At 45.4% G+C, this 17,742-nt stretch overlaps 1 protein-coding gene across 6 annotated transcripts in view; it reads left to right on the top strand.

Annotated features, from left to right (window-relative positions):
• LGALS8 (galectin 8) overlaps window positions 1-17,742 on the top strand; it is a 30,029-nt gene that overhangs the window by 6,869 nt on the left and 5,418 nt on the right. For 2 of the 6 annotated variants that reach the window (XM_051820768.2, XM_017347710.3), the window contains exons 3-10: window positions 5,968-6,056; window positions 7,088-7,298; window positions 8,783-8,902; window positions 9,814-9,870; window positions 10,966-10,992; window positions 11,118-11,243; window positions 11,756-11,844; window positions 12,595-12,760. In XM_051820768.2, coding sequence (XP_051676728.2) covers window positions 5,968-6,056; window positions 7,088-7,298; window positions 8,783-8,902; window positions 9,814-9,870; window positions 10,966-10,992; window positions 11,118-11,243; window positions 11,756-11,844; window positions 12,595-12,760 — 885 coding nt within the window. The remainder of the gene's footprint in view (window positions 1-5,967; window positions 6,057-7,087; window positions 7,299-8,782; window positions 8,903-9,813; window positions 9,871-10,965; window positions 10,993-11,117; window positions 11,244-11,755; window positions 11,845-12,594; window positions 12,761-17,742) is intronic. The other 4 variants (XM_070055576.1, XM_070055577.1, XM_070055575.1 and 1 more) reach the window with 3 other exon arrangements.

Genomic DNA, 17,742 nt, shown 5'->3' with positions numbered 1-17,742 from the left:
GGGAAGAAGGTGACTAGCATCACCATATTCTTTACATAAACAGTTTACCTAAAGGAAACCATGTTTATCAGTTAGGGTAGTGGGTATCCTCCTGCAGCCCAAGTTCCTAGGCACCAGGCAGAGACTAGCCTTTTTTTTTTTTTTTTTTTTTTTTTTTTTTTGACAGGCAGAGTTAGTGAGAGAGAGAGAAAGGTCTTCCCTCCGTTGGTTCACTCCCCAAATGGCCGCTACAGTCGGTGCTGTGCCGATCCGAAGCCAGGTGCCTGGTGCCTCCTCCTGGTCTCCCATGCGGGCGCAGGGCCCAACCACCTGGGCCATCCTCCACTGCCCTCACTGGCCACAGCAGAGAGCTGGACTGGAAGAGGAGCAGCTGGGACAGAACCCGGCGCCCCAACCGGGACTAGAACCCGGAGTACCGGCGCCGCAGGTGGATTAGCCGAGTGAGCCACGGCGCCAGAGACTAGCCTTTTAATGCAGCAGTCAGGCATGATATGATTACTCTTTTATGCATGCCTCCTAATTTCAGAAACCACAGAGACTTTGACTTCTGACTTTCTCTCAATTGCTTTATCTATTTCATTCCTATTCTTTATCTATAACATTCCTATTCTCACTTAAAAAATTTGTTGGGGCCAGTGCTGTGGTGTAGCATGCTAAGCCTCCACCTGTGGCGCCAGCATCCCATATCATCTCTTATGGGCGCGGTTTGTGTCTCAGCTCCTCCTCTTCCCTTCCAGCTCTCTGCTACGGCCTGGGAAAGCAGCAGAAGATGGCCCAAGTGCTTGGGCACCTGCAGCCACGTGGGAGACCTAGAAGATGCTCCTGGCTTCTGGCTTTGGATTGGTCCAGAGGCCATTTGGGGAGTGAACCAGCAGATGGAAGACTTTCCTCACTGTCTCTCCTTCTGTCTATAACTCTGCCTTTCAAATAAATTTTTTTAAAAAATTTTTATTTTTACTTGAGAGGCTGGGAAATGGAGAAATAAAGAGAGCTGTAATCTGTAGGTCTACCCCTTCAGTGCCCACTAAATGGTTGGGACAGCCCTGGGCTAGGCTGAACCTGGGACTCTAGGACTCAATCCAGGTCTCTCACGTAGGTGGCAGGAGCCCAATTACTTGAGCTCTCACCACTGTCTCTTAAGGTTTGTATTAGCAGGAAGTTGGAAATAGGAGCCAGAGCTGGGAATTGAGCTGAGAGGCACTCCTATATGGGATACAGGTGTCCTGGTTGGTGTATTAACTGCTAGTCCAAATGCCTGCCTTCCTGCTCTGACTTTAAAATATAAGTTCTGGCCATTCACCTCCTCGATGGTCCTGATGAGGTCATTCACCTCATTGATGGTGAATCTCCGACTCTTCGTGGATTTGCTGTTGGGATGTCCTGCCAAGCCACGACCCTAGAAGTTCAAAACCAAACTCATCATCTTCCTTCTGAAACCTGTTTCTTTCCAAATTTTATCATTTATTTGATGGCCCCATGTAGATAATTCCTTTGAAACATCTCCTGTGTCTGTTCCTCTCCTCTCCTCCCCACCCCCATCCGCTGCCATCTGTCCAAATCTTGTCCTTACAGCCTCCCCCGCCCCCGGGCTTGCTAGAAGGGTCAGTCTCCCAGATGGCCCCTGACCTCCAGTTCCCCTCACTGTCCTGTTCCCAGACACTTCCACATGCCGTTCTACAACCTGATCCTGAGGCTGCCTCCCTTCAGCATTTCCCTACAACTTCCTGTTGCTCATGTAGTTGTTACTTTTCCTGCCTCTCTGCCTTGGTAAGCTGCCAGTTCAGCCTGAAGTGGCTTTGCCTTCTGCATGCCTGGCTAGGTTATATACAACTCAGATCACACCTCCTTCATGAACTTTCTTTGGCTACCCCAGTCAGAATTCTTTATCACCTTTTCCCAAAGCGTTTGTTTGATTCTAACTTACTGCATCTTGTTTTAGATGTTGAGCTGCTCTGGGTTCATAGTTGGAGGCAGTGGAAGCCAGTCTCCAGTTGAAGCAGATAAGGACTTTGTTAGATGATACTGAGTAGTTCTCAGCATCTCTGGCAGGATGGAAGAACCAGGCTTGGGGACTACAAGGCCACAAACACGATCCAAAACCATGCTATGGGTGGTGCAGCCCATACCACACTGCCACTGCTGCCTCTGACTTTGGATGTAGCTGCTGCCAGCTTGCCAGAGGGACTACTGCATCATTGTGGCATCTTGTCACTAGTCTAACTTGAGGTCTGAGCTGGTTCTGACTGACATACTTCATCATACTCCGTACCCTTGTTGTAGTCCTGATGAGGCCTGATGTTCTTGAGGTAGGGGGTTTTCCAGATGTGGAAGAGGATCCTCATTTTCAACAGCCAGACAGGGCATTTTCACTGCGATTTGCTTTTCCTGAGTGACCTCTCCCCAACTGTATTATAAGCTCCTCACAGACAGGTCTCTTATTTTTTTCCAATAATTTGTAAATCTTAATTGAAAGGTAGCAAGAGAACTCCTTTCTGCTGGTTCACTTTCCAAATGTCTGCACTGGCCTGGGCTGAGCCATTCAGCAGCAGGGAGCCAGTAACTCAATCCAGGTCTCCATATGGTGGCAGAGACCCAACTACTGTAGCCATTGCCTGCTGCTCCTTGATTATACATTAGCTGGAAGCTGGAATTGGGAGTGTAGCTGGGTCTTGACACAGGTACTCTGATAAGGAATGCATGTTTCCCAACCGGCAGCTTAACTTGTAGTCCAAATGTCTGTCCCAGGAGTCTCATATTCCTTCCAGCTGTGGTCTGCCTAATCGAAAGCCTTGTATGCAACAAGCTTTTAATAAGTAATCATTAAAAAGGCAAAGCAGTGTGAATCAGCCAAGATGTATCGGCAAGTGACATCAAACCTAACTGGCTTAACCTTACGATGTTGTCTCTAATGTGATCATACTTCTATTTTATTTCAATTTTTTATGTAAGTTAATTATCTGTGGAGGATCAAAGCATCTAGCTTGGAGTTGCCTAGAAAAGAATGCCTCTCTTCTTCTTCAGTACAGAGACAGATAGTCCTGAATTAAATGATTGGCTTGTAGAGCAGCTTGTCTCACTAACAATTGATCCAAACAAGTTGAATATTCCTAATAGAATTTAGACTCTTTTCCAAACAGCAAAGCAACAATGGCCAAAATTCTCAGCCTCTTTGTTTCTCCAGCTGTAACAACTTGATAGTTGTGAGCAAAGTGTCAGTGCTGGTAAAAGATTGGTCTCTAAAAGCTCTTTTCAACCCTAAAATTAAATGTACAATTACAAATATTTTTGATTATAAAGAAGATAAATGCTTATTATACATTTCTGGAAACTATAAAAATCTTTGAAGAAGAAAATTATAACTCCATCTTTCATGCAAACTATTGCAAGATTTTTGGTTTGTTTCTTTACAGTATTCTCTTTTTAATGGTTATATTTATTGTTTTATTAACTTGGCTGAGATCATATTGATCTTACATATACTTTTATAGGTTACTGTCTCACTAATATTTTTATCATTAACATCTGAGTTTTAAAAAACAAAAATATTATATAAAATTTGAAGTTAAAGAAAGTCATCTTTTATTAAGAAATTTATACTGTGAAAAATGCTTCTGCATATTCTTGGAAGTAGCTGTGGCCCAAAATACCAGTTTAAGGGTGGGCATTTGGTACAGTGGTTAAGTAGCTGCTTGGGATGCCTGCGTCCCCTGTTGGAGTGCATGGTTCACGTCCTGGCTACTCCAGTTCTTGTCTAACTTCCTGCTAATGCATACCTGGGAGGCAGCAGATGATGACTCAGTTGCTTTAGCCCCTGCCATCCATAAGGGGATCCAAACAGAGTTCTGTACTCCTGGCTTTGGCCTGGTCTAGCCATAGCTATTGTAGACATTTGGGGAAAGAACCAGCAGGTGGAAGATCTGTCTCTCTGCCTTTCAAAAACTAGCCACTGTGATGTTTAGCCGCAGTCAGTGTGTATAATCTTTTGTAATTTTTGTTTTCTGGTCTGATGGGCTCATAGCAGTTGCCACAACATCAAGTAGATAAATGGTTTCCATTTCTCCTGGGATTGCATAAGAGCACCAGGGTGCTATTGAGAAGCTGTCTGGTTGTCTCTGCAGGTGTGAGGCCTGCCAGTGTCCAGTTCCCAAGCTGGTGAGGGTTTATTCTTTCATATTGTAGTGTAGACCGTGTAGGGATGGTCTCTTGACCTCTGCCCTGAGGAGGTAAAGGTAATGACCCAGTTCTGCCCTATGCAGTTTGCACTCTAGGCAGAGCAGTGTGCAAACAAACAGAATCCAAAGTGCAGTGATAGCCCCGCTGAGAAGCTGACTAATCAGCCAGTTTGAAAAGTGCTGCATGGAGGAGACTGTGTTTGAGCTAAGCTTTTCAGCTTATGAGCTTCCAACTTAAAACAATCTTCTCCTGTGGCGCTGGCATCCTATATGGGCACCGGTTCTAGTCCTGGCTGCTCCACTTCCAATCCAGCTCTCTGCTAATGCCTGGGAAAGCAGTAGAAGGTGGCCCAAGTGCTTAGACCCCTGCACCCAAATGGGAAACCCAGAAGAAGCTCCTGGCTTTTAATTGGCACAGTTCCAGCCATTGTGGCCATTTGTGGTATCCAGCAGATGGAAGACTCTCTCTCTCTCCCTCTCACTGTCTGTGATTTTACTTCTCGAATAAATAAAATCTTGAAAAGAAAACCCAGAAAAATGACATCAAAAGATAATTTAACAATCTTATCTGGCCTCTCCTTTTTTATTTATTGTCATCAGAACTGCCTAGGATAGTTTCTGCCATTTGTGTCATAATTTGGATGAGCTGGGCAGAGGCATGATGAGATCTGGCCTGCATGTCCTGGTCAGAGGCTCCAGAGTGGGTGGAGGTTGCTGTGATGCAGGAAATTCAGCCACAAAGCATAGGTCCCTAGCCCTTGAGTCAGGAGGGCAGTGGAGTTATCTCTGGGGTAGGGAAATGACAAAAGCCGACAGTATCTCAGGTCCCAGACAAGAAGGTTGAGGCTTAAGTACTGGCCAGAACCTGTTGCTGGAGCCAGCATTGCTGAGTGGTCTCTTGAGAGACCCACAGGGACCCAGGGTGGGTCCTTGCCATCACGCAGTTCCTCGCTTTCTCACAGTGCAGGCTGGGTGTGGTCTGGAACCCAGTGGGGAAGATCAGGCTCCTGAGCCTTAATGTGGGGGAATGGCTTCATTCAGAGCCACCTGCAGAGGCAGTGAGTGCTTGGCATTGTCTCCATCAGCACTGTCTTAAGTAGAAAGGTAGGAGAAAGGATGGGGTAGCATGACATTTCAGTTGGTCGGTTTTCTACTCTCAGAGTTACCATATTAAGTGGAAGTTTTATTTCAGAAAACCCTCAGTCAGATAAAAGATACTGTAAATAGTATTTTTCTTGTGTCTTTATAAAAAAAATCTGAGTTTCATATCTTTAAGATTTTATTTATTTGAGAGGTAGTTACAGAGGGAACGATGGAAAGGTCTTCCATCCACTGGTTCACTCCCCACATGGCCTCAATAGCTGGAGCTGGGTCATTCCAAAGCCAGGAGCCAGAAGCTTCTTCCAGGTCTCCCATGTCAGTGCAGGTGCCCAAACACTTGGACCATCTTCAATTGCTTTCCCAGGCCATAGCAGAGAGCTGGATCAGAAGAGGAGCAGCCAGAACACAAAATGGTGCCCATGTGGGATTTTGGCGCCGCCAAGTGGAGGCTTAGCCTACTACGCCATAGTGCCAACCCCTGAGTTTGATAACTGATATCTGCAAATATTCTAGCGATGTTGTTCACTGGTAGCTGTTTGAATAGGGAAAATGGCTTGGAAAATGCTGGATTCTGAGCAGGTTTTCATACAGCCTTTTAAGATGTAGTTGTTTTTGATTGATGACTGAGTTTTGATTATAATTGCTTAGAATTTTGGTTATGGCAATGCACATTTGTTTAAACTTTCTTCCCTAGATGATCCCCTATGTTGGCACCATTCCTGAGCAGTTGGAGCCTGGAACGTTGATTGTGATACGTGGACATGTTCCTTGTGATGTGGACAGGTAAAACCATTGGTAGATGGTTTGTGAATGCACTGTTTGTGATTGTGGAACAGCAACAACAAAATAATGTGGAGGAGGCCACTGGGACTCTTGGAGGCCCATGCTTTCATCAGCAGCTCTGTTCAGGGTGCTGAGGACAAGGGAATGAATGACTGTAGAAAGGTTATAGGGATCCTTTATTGAGTTGTTTTCTATATCTGAATTGTGGTCAGCTAATAGGGATGGTCTAATACAGTCTAACATTCTCCACAGTATCTCTGAAGATTTATTTTAGAGGCCAGCATTATGGCATAGCAGGTAAAATTGTCACTTGTGGTGCCAGCATCCCATACAGGCACCAGTTTGAGTCCCAGCTACTCCACTTCTGATCTAGGTCCCTGCTAATGGCCTGAAAAAGCAGCAGAAGATAGCTCAAGTCCTTGGGCCCCTGCACCTGTGTGGGAGACCTGGAAGAAGCTCCTGACTTTGGCCTGGCCTGGCCCGGCCCAGCCCTGGCCGTTGCAGCCATTTGGGCAATGAGCCAGTGTACACTTGTTAAATGAAATATGACGATCCAGTCTCAAGGAGGTGGCCCAGATCTTTTCTGTCAACTCCATCACATTACTGGAGGAGTGGGCTTCCTCCAGCTCTCCACTGCTCTCCCCAGGGTCGAGGGCCGCCGTCTCACAATCCTCAGCAACTAGGACACCTGCCCTTAGTGTTGTGTTCTGGTAGCGGGATGGCTGCATGTGGTGGTGGGGGAGAAGCCAGAGTAGACATAAGGCAGGTGTGTACTGATTTTTAAGGCAATATGCATCTATTGGGAGCACTTTGACTATAAAGGCAGCCCTACCTGCAAAAAAACGGTGGAAAAAGTGGGTTCTTGTTCTGGTGGAGATTTGGACCCACTTGAGACGCAGAAGAAGGGAAGATGAGACAGCTAGGCCTTTAGTGAGAGAATAGAGGAGGGAGCCTTGTAAATCACTGGGCGTGGAGCGCAGTGCTTGGTGGGCCTCCTTTCTGAGTGCTTGCATGTGTCTTTCCCCACATAGATTCCAAGTGGATTTACAGTGTGGCAGCAGCGTGAAACCTCGAGCCGATGTGGCCTTTCATTTCAATCCTCGTTTCAAAAGGACCAGCTGCATCGTATGCAATACTCTGATGAATGAAAAATGGGGATGGGAAGAGATCACCTACGACATGCCTTTCAATAGAGAAAAATCTTTTGAAATTGTGATCATGGTGCTGAAGGAAAAATTCCAGGTAGGTTTTGGGGAAGGACAAGTTGAATCCACGCTGGTGAGAATGAGCACGCAGGTGGGCTTTTCACTTTTGTTTATTACATTTGAGAAATAGTTTGGCTTTGTCATTTTTCTCTGTAGTAGGACTGGGCCTAACCATGAGGTAGGACGTAACTGCTCTGTCCAGCCAGCCGTTGCCACGTAGTAAAACAGGCCCGGTGTGGCTAGATCTTTTCATTGGATCATACGTCTGCTGGCAGGGCTGAATTCTGAATTGACAAAGCAATATGTTAATTGTGGGCAAGTAAATTATGATCACCACCACTCGAAGTGTGGAGGATCTGGAACTGACAGACGGGGAACCCCAGTGTAGAAACCAGAAGGGATTGGTAAAGTTAAGTTCTGACCCACATAATTCTATGACATCACGACAGCTTAGATCCATAGGGGATCTTAGAAGTCCTTCATGTAGAAAGTTCTATCACTAGCTCTGTGGAATGTTTTACGCACCTGGGGTGTATAGGTGAGGCAGAATTTGTCCTAGAGGCTCTCACACCTGCTGGCCCTCAAGCCCAGCTTTCCCAGGCTGGAGATTCACACCGATTCCAGCCAGGACTCACGTGTCTGGTGCGGATTCCTTTGTCCTGAAGGACACTGTTTGCATTGGAAAATGTCCCTCAAGTCTCGTCAGCTCCATTCACCCGTCCTGTCTGTGGGCTTTTGAGCAATTGTGCCTGTATCATTCTTTTTAACAGTTTACTGTTAAACACTCTTTAACAGTGTACTGGTGTTATTGTGTTTGTGGTTTGCTGATGGGATTTTAAGCTCCTTGAGTCAGACACCTTTTGTTTGTTGCTGTGCTTTCTGCACATAACTTAACACGGCACCGGGTACTGGGGAGGAAGAGAAGAGGAGCCGGGCATACTGACCAAAAACTTGCAGAAGCTACTTGGTCATCTCCTTGTAACCGTTGCCCTTGAGGTAGAGACTGTTCCTGTCTACAGATGATAAAACCAACCCTCAAATAGGTTGGGTAACTTGCCCATGTTGATCCATCTAGTAAATCCAATGAATATTCATGGGGTGCCTACCATGTAGGTGACTATCTCAGAGTGTGGTCCTCTAGGAAACTGGAGAACAGGCAGGGTGGATCTTTAACCTGAGCTCACAAAGGCCTCAGGGCACCTGTGCAGGGACTGATGGGGGATCTTTGAACCCGGATGTCTCAGGTATACTTGTGGGTGCACACATGGATATGTACATATATTCAGAAATGCTTAGTCTGTCTGGGGAAGAGTGGTCTATGACCTCTACTCAGATCAAGAGCCCAGAAGTTAAGAAATAGCGTTGTGGTTGCTTTCAAACACAGTTTGGTCAGATGTGTATTTAGAATCATGGAAGGAAGGTATAAAGCTAAACTCAAGAGAACATTTACTTTTGGATAAGAATTTATTAACTTACTTTTTTTTTTTTTTTTGGTGGGGGGTGTTTTCTATGTGCATCTAGGTGGCTGTAAATGGAAAACACATTCTCCTCTATGCCCACAGGATAAGTCTGGAGAAAATAGACACTCTGGGCATTTATGGCAAAGTGAATATTCACTCAATTGGTTTTAGCTTCAGCTCGGTGAGTGCCCTTCCATAATTTGGGGCATATGCTTTTAATTTGAGAGGTAGAGAGACAGAGAGATAAAGAAAGTGAGCTCTACTCTGCTGTTTGACTCTCCAAATGCCTATCATGGCTAGGTCTGGGACAAAGCCTAGATCCAGGAATTCAACCCAAGTCTCCCACATGGCAGCAGGAACCCAATCACTTGAGCCGTCACCGCTACCTCCCAGGGTCTTTATTTGCAGGAAGCTGGAGTCAGGAGCAGAGCTGAGTATTGCACTCAGGTACCCTGATATGGGACATAGGTGTCTTAACTGTTAGGCCAAATGCCTATCCCTAGGGTGTTTTTTTTTTTTTTTTTTTTGGGTGGGTGGGTGGGGTGATAGTTTCTGACAAACTGGGAGAAATTAAATTAACATCTACTGAGATAAGAATAATATAAATACTTCCTTTATTAGAGTAGTAGTTTCTTGGAGGTGATTTTTTCCGAGTAGTAGAATGTTACTATTGACCAGGGCTTTATGATTTCAGATCTACTATGGTTCTAGCAAAACAAGCACTCTTTTTAGTTAGCTGGGGCATTTCCTTTACATGAAGTATTTTTTGTAAGATCCCTTATTGGAAGTGAAATATCTGAGTCAAAGGATATTTACATTGTAAGTTTTGATAGATATTTTTGCCTTACCTTCCAAAAAGATGAAAAGAATTGGCATTCTCAACACCTGTGCCTGTCTGCACACATTCTTGTTGACACCAGATAGTACTCTCTTTAATGTTCACCCAATTGACAGGCGTGTTAAGAGCATTTTTGGAGCACAATTTTCAAGCATGTTTTCATATTTACTACCTTTAATAATTTTTTGATATGTTGAACAGGTCATATTTAGAAAAGATGTTCTGATGGATGTTAAAAATGATCTTTTCTTCAGGTTTTACAAAGTACCCAAGCATCCACTGTGGAGCTGACAGCGATAAGTAGAGAAAATGTAAATATTAAATCTTTTAACCACCTGTATGGAAGTGTTCTTTTAGTTGCAATGTAAATCAGGTGGCAGAAAGGCTGTTTTTTTTAATATTATGATTTCATTTTACTTAAAATTTTAAAAAACTTACTTACTTGAAAGGCAGAGAGATAGAGAACTCCCATCTGCTGGTCCATTCCCCAAATGTCCACAACAGCCAGGGATGGGCCAGACTAAAGTCAGGAACTAGGAACTCAATCCAGGTCTCACATGTGGGTGTCAGGGTCCCAGCTACTTGAGCTGTCACTTGCTGCTCCTTTGGGCACTTTAGCAGGAAGACAGAATCAAGAGCACAGCCAAGACTCCAGTCCTGGAACTCTGATATGGTATATGGGCATCCCAAGCGACACCTTAACTGCTAGGCCAGCTGCCCCCTAAAATTAGGATTTTAGTACGAAGCTAGGATGGAAGTAATTGAGAATTGTGGTATATACTTCTTATTTGGGTAGGCACTCAAGTGTTGGCTGATGCTTAGCCTCTCAGTTTGTGTGACAGTTACCCACCGTTCCTATGGAACATGAAGTGTGTCTGACTCTAAACCATCAAGTAGGGCAGTCATGAGATATTTACAAATATCATACACCAGCCAAGTGCATTAGAAAATAAACTTCCATATGCATCTTCTCTCCCTTTGGGAACAAGTGCAGTTCAAAAATTGCATCTGTGCTACTATTAATGGAGAAGTAAGGTCTTCCAATCTCAGCATATTCATACCTCACCAACAAAGAGTATAATCAGCATTTTGGGGGTACTTGGAAAGAACAAGTTAAATGTGTTTGAAGCTCACATGCAGTCCTGTGAAAAATTACTCACTCATAGTGGAGGATAAAGGACTCAGATCAATAGGGCTCTTAGAGTTCATTCCCAGCCTGAGTTGCCCTTTCCACCTCCATAGCACAGTCAGGAATCACTGTGTGTCACACCAGCAGAGAGTGGGCCTGAATGGCCCAGACCCTGGCCAGGCTCAGCTCATCACAACCAACAAGATCAGACTGCTCACATTATAAAATGTATGTCTTGTCTTTCCAGTGTTCTCATTTCTTGATTCTCCTCCCATAGGTGCAGAAGTCTGGCACGCCACAGTTTGTAAGTAGTTTTCTCTGAGTTCTTACCTGGGAACATTTTATAAAATTGCCTAGAAAATGAATAGTTGAACCTTGAAAGACAGCTTCATTCACTGCATTCCTTATTGTAGAACTGTTTCCCTACAGCCTAGTAATAGAGAAGGAGACATTTCTAAAGTCGTACCCAGAACTGCCTACACCAAGAGCAAAGATTCGACTGTCAATCACACTTTGACTTGCACCAAAATACTACCTACCAGCTATTTGTCAAAGGTTTGAAGAGCCACAGATTTTCTTAATTCTTTAGAAAAACTAAGTTTTAGGTAGCTGTTAAGTATAAACCCTACCCCCAAGTAGAAGCCCAAAGCAGCCACGCTGCATTTGTATGCTGTCCCTGGACAGACATGAGGGTCACTGGGTATATGTCTCTGGGCCATGGGCCTGTAGCTCCTCCACTCCTCCCAGCGTGGCTGCCCCCTACCCCTTCAGACCCCTTCAGGAACATGGAGCACTGCATCAGAGCCCAAGTGCAGGTGGCTCTCCCAGAATGAGTGTCACTTGGACAGAGTACATCAGGTCGCACTGTGTGTCCGTTCGTTTCCTCATTGAGAGCTTGCACTGACAGGCACAGCGCTACCACAAGGGATCCACCTGGGACCAAAGCAAGTTTGGTCTGTCCCCTCACGGGGTTCCAGGCTCCTAAACGTTCCCTGGTGCCCTCTGGACAGTTTGCCCGTGAGATTTTCCCTGCAGCCTTCCTTGTTCTGACTGCGACTTCTTTTTAGAGCCTGCCATTTGTTGCGAGGTTGAATTCTTCCATGGGCCCCGGGCGAACTGTCGTCATCAAAGGAGAAGTGAACACAGGTGCCAAAGGGTTGGTATCATCAACGTTACCGGTAGCAGTGCCAGTGCTTTCCACGTGTGCCTGTTACCGCCTGATAGCCCCTAACCTCCTGTGAGATAGAAGTCTAGCGTCAGATCCTCATTAGAAAGGCGAGACTGTTAAAGCAGGAAGACGTTCAACTGCTAACAACTACGTGGTGCAGAACCAGGACTGAAGTCCCGGGTTCTGACCTGCGCCTTTTCTAGCCACGCATGAGGATAGCATGTTTGTCCACAAGGCCCGCCCTTGCCTTGTGAGCTCTGGGGCAGCCTCATAAATCAGGCAGCTTTTCAGGGCAGCTCTTTTCATGTGACTTACAACATTTCTGCTTTAAGAACCTTTGCCAGAGATGTCCGGGCTTCTGAAAGCTTGACTTCAGAGCTGTTTCCCAGAAAGCTGCGTGCTTTCAAGAAGAGAGCACCTGGAAATGATTAAAAGAGAGTACCTGCCAGAAAGGGTCCAGTTCCTGCAGCCCGAAATAACCATTTAGTTTGGTAGCACAAAAACCTTCGATTTCTGCCCAAGCAGATCTCTGCCTCAACACTGATTTGAAGGTTGTTTTGTATTTTTATTTTCCAAGTAACATGGAATGCTGTCTCAGGAGTTGAGAATCTCACCTATATCCATATGCGTATGTGTTTCATATGTTTGTAACAGTAGCTCAAGTCTGATGATGAAAATTGCAGGAACAGACTATTCACACATTTGTGGTTAAAATTTGTTTTCCCTCCCTCTTAAAAGCTTTAATGTTGACCTGATAGCAGGAAAATCGAAGGATATTGCTCTACACTTGAACCCACGCCTGAATTTGAAAGCATTTGTAAGAAATTCTTTTCTTCAAGAGTCCTGGGGAGAAGAAGAGAGAAATATTACTTGTTTCCCATTTAGTCCTGGGATGTACTTTGAGGTAAGATGATATTTTTTGGAAATGGGCCAGGAAAAAGAATCTTGGGAGCAGAGATAGGATAAATGGCCCATTTAAATCAAATCCCAACTCAGGCGGATACTGTGGGCTGCTGTTGCTTTTGTTTCTTTCCTTGGAGGCTGTAATTTGAATGCTCACTTTTATAACATAGGCTGTTGGTATCAATGGCAAAATCAGTAGAGTATCACATTATTTGCATTGGAATTATTTGACATTTGATATATTAAAATGAGTTATCCCTATATTAAGAATCTGTTTTTATTTATTTATTTTTTTTTTTTTTTGAGAGACAGGGTCAGACAGAGCTCTCATCACTGTCTATTGGTTTATTCCCCAAATGCTGGAATGGACCAGAACTGGCTGGGGCTGGACCAGAAACTCAGTCTGGGTCTCCCATGTGGGTGGCAGGGACCCAAGCACTTGAGCCATCACCATCTGCTTCCCAGAGTGTGCACTAGCAGGAAGCTAGAATTAGGAGCGGAATTGGTTCTCAAACCCAGGCACTACTGTGCAGTGAGCATTCCAACTGGCAGCAGACCTCTGGGGGGACTCCTATCCCAGTGTAATAGGAATCTTGACAGGAACTTTCTCAGGACTGGAGTAACGTGTGTAATCACATGTGGACATGAGGACGTGGGGACCCTAGAAGTGCTTGCTTGTACTATCATCTCTCATCTTGGCTGGCTACAGTTCAGAAGTCAATCCTGTTAAAAACCAGGTACTTCACAAAATTCATGGAAAATAGAATGAAACGTTTAGTTTGATGCTGAAAAATTTTGAAATCCATCTATATGAGGGATCCTCAAAAAGTTCATGGAAAATGCATAGTATGGAAAAACTATTCATGAATTTCAAAAATTTTTGCACCAAAATAAAACTCAAAAATAATTTCATTTTTCCATGAACTTTTTGGAGTGCCCTTGTGTTGATTCAAGGAAAAGTACATTAGACTCCTGGAACTAAAAGGCCTGTAGTCCAGAGACCCTAGTTACATGCATGTTCTAACGCCTGCCTTGCCCCTTGTGTGTTTCTGGGTCTTTGAACAGAGAAGAGTCTCCTTGATTTGTGGGTGGGGGTGGGTGGCTAGGCCCTTCACTAGCTTTGGTGACACACTGCCGCCCATGCTCACTCAGGCCACTCATTCGGTTCATGCTTGTTCGTTTCACATGCCCTGGACTGCTGAAGTTCTGAAGGACTCACCGGAGTTACTAAAAGCATGAACACAAAGGCTGACAAGAAGATCGCGATTTGATGGCAATATTTCCTAATAACTTTGGGCTTAATGCAGTGCCCCGGCAAATGAAGTGTAGATAGATGTGGACCAGTCATGGAAGATTCCCTGTATCTGGTAGATAATGGTTTGGAGTTCAGAAGGCTGAGAAGGATGTGGAAGGCTAATGGTAAAATTGGGTTTTCCAGACTTAGGGCATGAGCTGAAGAAGTCACTGGAGGTAGGAAGTCAGGGCAGGAGTCAGGACAAAACGGGTAACTAACTTGGAGTTCCCTTAGGGAGATAGAGGTAAGTCCTCAAGAAGGATGTTGAGCCTTGGAGGACCCTGTGGCATAGTGGGTTAAGCTGCCACTGTAATGCCAGCATTGCATGTGGGTGGTGGGTTCGTGTCCTGGCTGCTCCACTTGCGATCCAGCTCCCTGCTAATGGCCTGGGAAAGCAGCAGAGGATGGCCTGTGTACTGGGCCCCTGCCACCCATGCAGGAGACTGAAGAAGCTTCTGGCTTCTGCCTAGCCCAGCACTGGCTGTTGCAGCCATCTGGGGAGTGAACCAGTGGATGGAAGACCTCTCTCTGTCCCTCTCTCTCTAACTTCAACTTCCTTTTTTAAAATTTTTTATTTTTATTTTTGACAGGCAGAGTGGACAGTGAGAGAGAGAGACAGAGAGAAAGGTCTTCCTTTTTGCCATTGGTTCACCCTCCAATGGCCGGCGGCTGGCGCGCTGTGGCCAGCACATTGTGCTGATCCGAAGCCAGGAGCCAGGTGCTTCTCCTGGTTTCCCGTGCGGGTGCAGGGCCCAAGCACTTGGGCCATCCTCCACTGCACTCCCGGGCCATAACAGAGGGCTGGCCTGGAAGAGGGGCAACCGGAACAGAATCCGGCGCCCCCACCGGGACTAGAACCCGGTGTGCCGGTGCCACAAGGCGGAGGATTAGCCTATTGAGCCGCGGCGCCGGGAGGTAACTTCAACTTTCAAAATAAATAATTAAATCTTAAAAAAGGTCATAAAACAGGTTATATAACTTAGCTGGGCTCTAAGTTGGGATCTACTATATTAAATTAAAAAAAATAATAAATTCAGGTAGTGCTGAAAAATATTAAGATAAAAATTAAAATATTTCTCATGTTATAATTCAAATAATGCCATTAAAATTATTTGAATAGGTGAGCCACATTCCATTTTTGTGTGGCTATAGAATTAAAAGGATGTCTGGCTAAAGGGACAAATAGATGGATAGATGAATCTTTCATAGGTACATATCTCAGACTCACAGCCATCTTCATTTGTTCATTTCCTACCTCAGGAACAGTGATTCTCATGTCAGTCACTGTTTTCAATAGTGATAGTCTCCTAACTGCTTCATAATTTATTTTAATTTACTTAATTTATTATTTTTTTTTTTTACTTATTAGAGAGAGAGTATACCATCAGAGCTTCTATCTGCTGGTGTATTCCCCTAATGACCGCAATGCCCAGGGCAGGAGCCAGTAGCTCAATGCAGGTCTCCTATGTGTGTGGTAGGAGCCCAGTTACTTGAACCTTTACCACTTCCTCCAAGGAACCACATTAGCAGGAGGCCAGAGCCGGAATCAAACCTAGGTACTCTGATGTGGAACACAGGCATCTTAACCATTAAGTGAAATTCCTATTTCTGCATATTTGTTAATGTGCTTTATTAGGACTACCTCGGGGTGGGTGCTGTGGTGAAGTAGGTTAAGCCACCACTTGGGATGTCTGTATCCCATACTAGAGTGCTGTTTTAAGTCCTAGCTCTGCTGCTTCTGACCCAGCTTCTTCCTAGTGCTTCCAGGGGAGGCAGCAAATGACCGCTAAAGTGCTTGGGCCCCTAATACCCACAAAGGAGACCTGGATGGAGTTCCTGACTCCTGGCTTCAGCCTGGCCCAGCCCTGGCTGTTGCAGGTATTTGGGGAGTGAACCAGTGGATGGCAGATAATCTCTTTCTTTCAAGTGGTTGAATGAAAAACGATTTAAAAAATCCCCACTATGCAAAAATTTCATTTAAAAAAAATTTTATTTACTTTAAAGACAGTTACAGAGAGAAGTAGAGTCAGAGAGAGAGAGGTCTTCCATCTGCTGGTTCACTCCCTAAATGACCACAGTGGCCAGAACTGAGCTGATTTGAAGCCAGGAGCCAGGAGCTTCTTCCTGGTCTCCCATGCGGGTGCAGGGGCCCAAGAACTTGGGCCATTTTCTACTGCTTTCCCAGGCCATAGCAGAGAGCTGGATTGGAAGAGGAGCAGCTAGGACTCAAACCAGTGTCCATATGGTTGCCGGCGCTGCAGGTTGGGGCTTCAACCTGCTGTACCACACTGCCAGCCCCCAATAATTTCATTTTAAACAATCTTCTTGCTGTTTCAAATTCACTTACTAGTTCCATCTATAGTGTTTTTGTTTGTTTGTTTTAAAGATTTATTTATTTACTTGAAAGTCAGAGTTACACAGATAGAGAAGGAGAGGGGGAGAGAGAGGTCCTCCATCCACTGGTCCACTCCCCAGGTGGCCACAATGGCCAGAGCTGAGCTGATCCGAAGCCAGGAGCCAGGAGCTTCTTCCAGGTCTCCCACGCAGGTGCAGGGGCCCAAGGACTTGGGCCATCTTCTGCTGCTTTCCCAGGTGCACTAACAGGGAGCTGGATTGGAAGTGGAGCAGCTGGGACTTGAACTGGTGCCCATATGGGATGCCGGCACTGCAGGCAGCAGCTTTACCCACTACGCCACAGCGCTGGCCCCTCTATAGTTTTTTTTTTTTTTTAAGTCATTCAGTATTTTAATGTCTTCTGTGACCTCTTTTTTATTAAAATCAAATTTACATTCTTACCATCTGTTTTGTAACATTAGAGGGAATGAGGGATTCTGTTGCTTTTTCTCTTATGCTGGGAGTCTTTTGCATGTGCCCTTTTTTATATTTTTTATTTGAGAGGGAGAGCGTGAAACAGAGGGGGAGGAAGGTAAGCAGAGGCAGGGCAGAGAGAGAAGAGGAGGGAGAGAAAATACTTCCATCTGCTGGTTCACTCCTCCAATGCCCTCCATGGCTAGGGCTGGGCTGGGGCCAAAGTTGAGCACGGGGAACTCAATCTGCTGGCTCTCAGGTCTTCATTAACAGGAAGCTGGAGCAGCCCCCCCCCCCCCCCCCCCGGTCGTAGCTCTGCTGCTTCTGATGCTGCAGCGCACTCCTACTCCCTGATTTCCTCCAGCTTTCTCCACTTGTTTGGAATTTACCTTGTGCACTGGCTTGACACACTATAGTAACTACTTGATGGCCACTCCATCTGTTGGGTGCGTTTTTCTTCTGAGCTGTGTAGCATGAGGCTGTGTATCTTGTGTCGAGGTTTCCCGTTCCTCCTGATTTCCCCTGGCAGCCATTTCCAGTATTCCTATCAAAAGAATGAACTCCATTTGCTTCTATACAGATCCGTGCCCCTTTCTGGCTGCTGGGCATGGGGCTGGGTTTGCGGCAATGCTGGGCTGCTCCTCCCTGCTCGCTCTGAAGCCTTCTTGGGGGGCAAGGAGCACGTGGAAGCACATGGTACAGGGCCACCAAACTGGCCTTTTCAGTGTGGATTGAAAGTAATGGTAGTCAGGGAGCAGGCTGGTGTTGGGAGCAGAAATAAGAAGTGTGAAGAGGATGGCAAAGAGTAGTTAGTAGGCTTCACGTTTTTTCATTGTTTTGAGTTTTTGGCACATAACTAGACAGCTAACACTGAAGATGAG

The sequence above is a fragment of the Oryctolagus cuniculus genome, chromosome 13 (assembly GCF_964237555.1).
Source record: "Oryctolagus cuniculus chromosome 13, mOryCun1.1, whole genome shotgun sequence".
NCBI classification, from domain to species: domain Eukaryota; kingdom Metazoa; phylum Chordata; class Mammalia; order Lagomorpha; family Leporidae; genus Oryctolagus; species Oryctolagus cuniculus.
The sequence above is the reverse complement of the archived record's forward strand: the minus strand, read 5'-3'. Positions and strand labels throughout refer to the sequence as shown.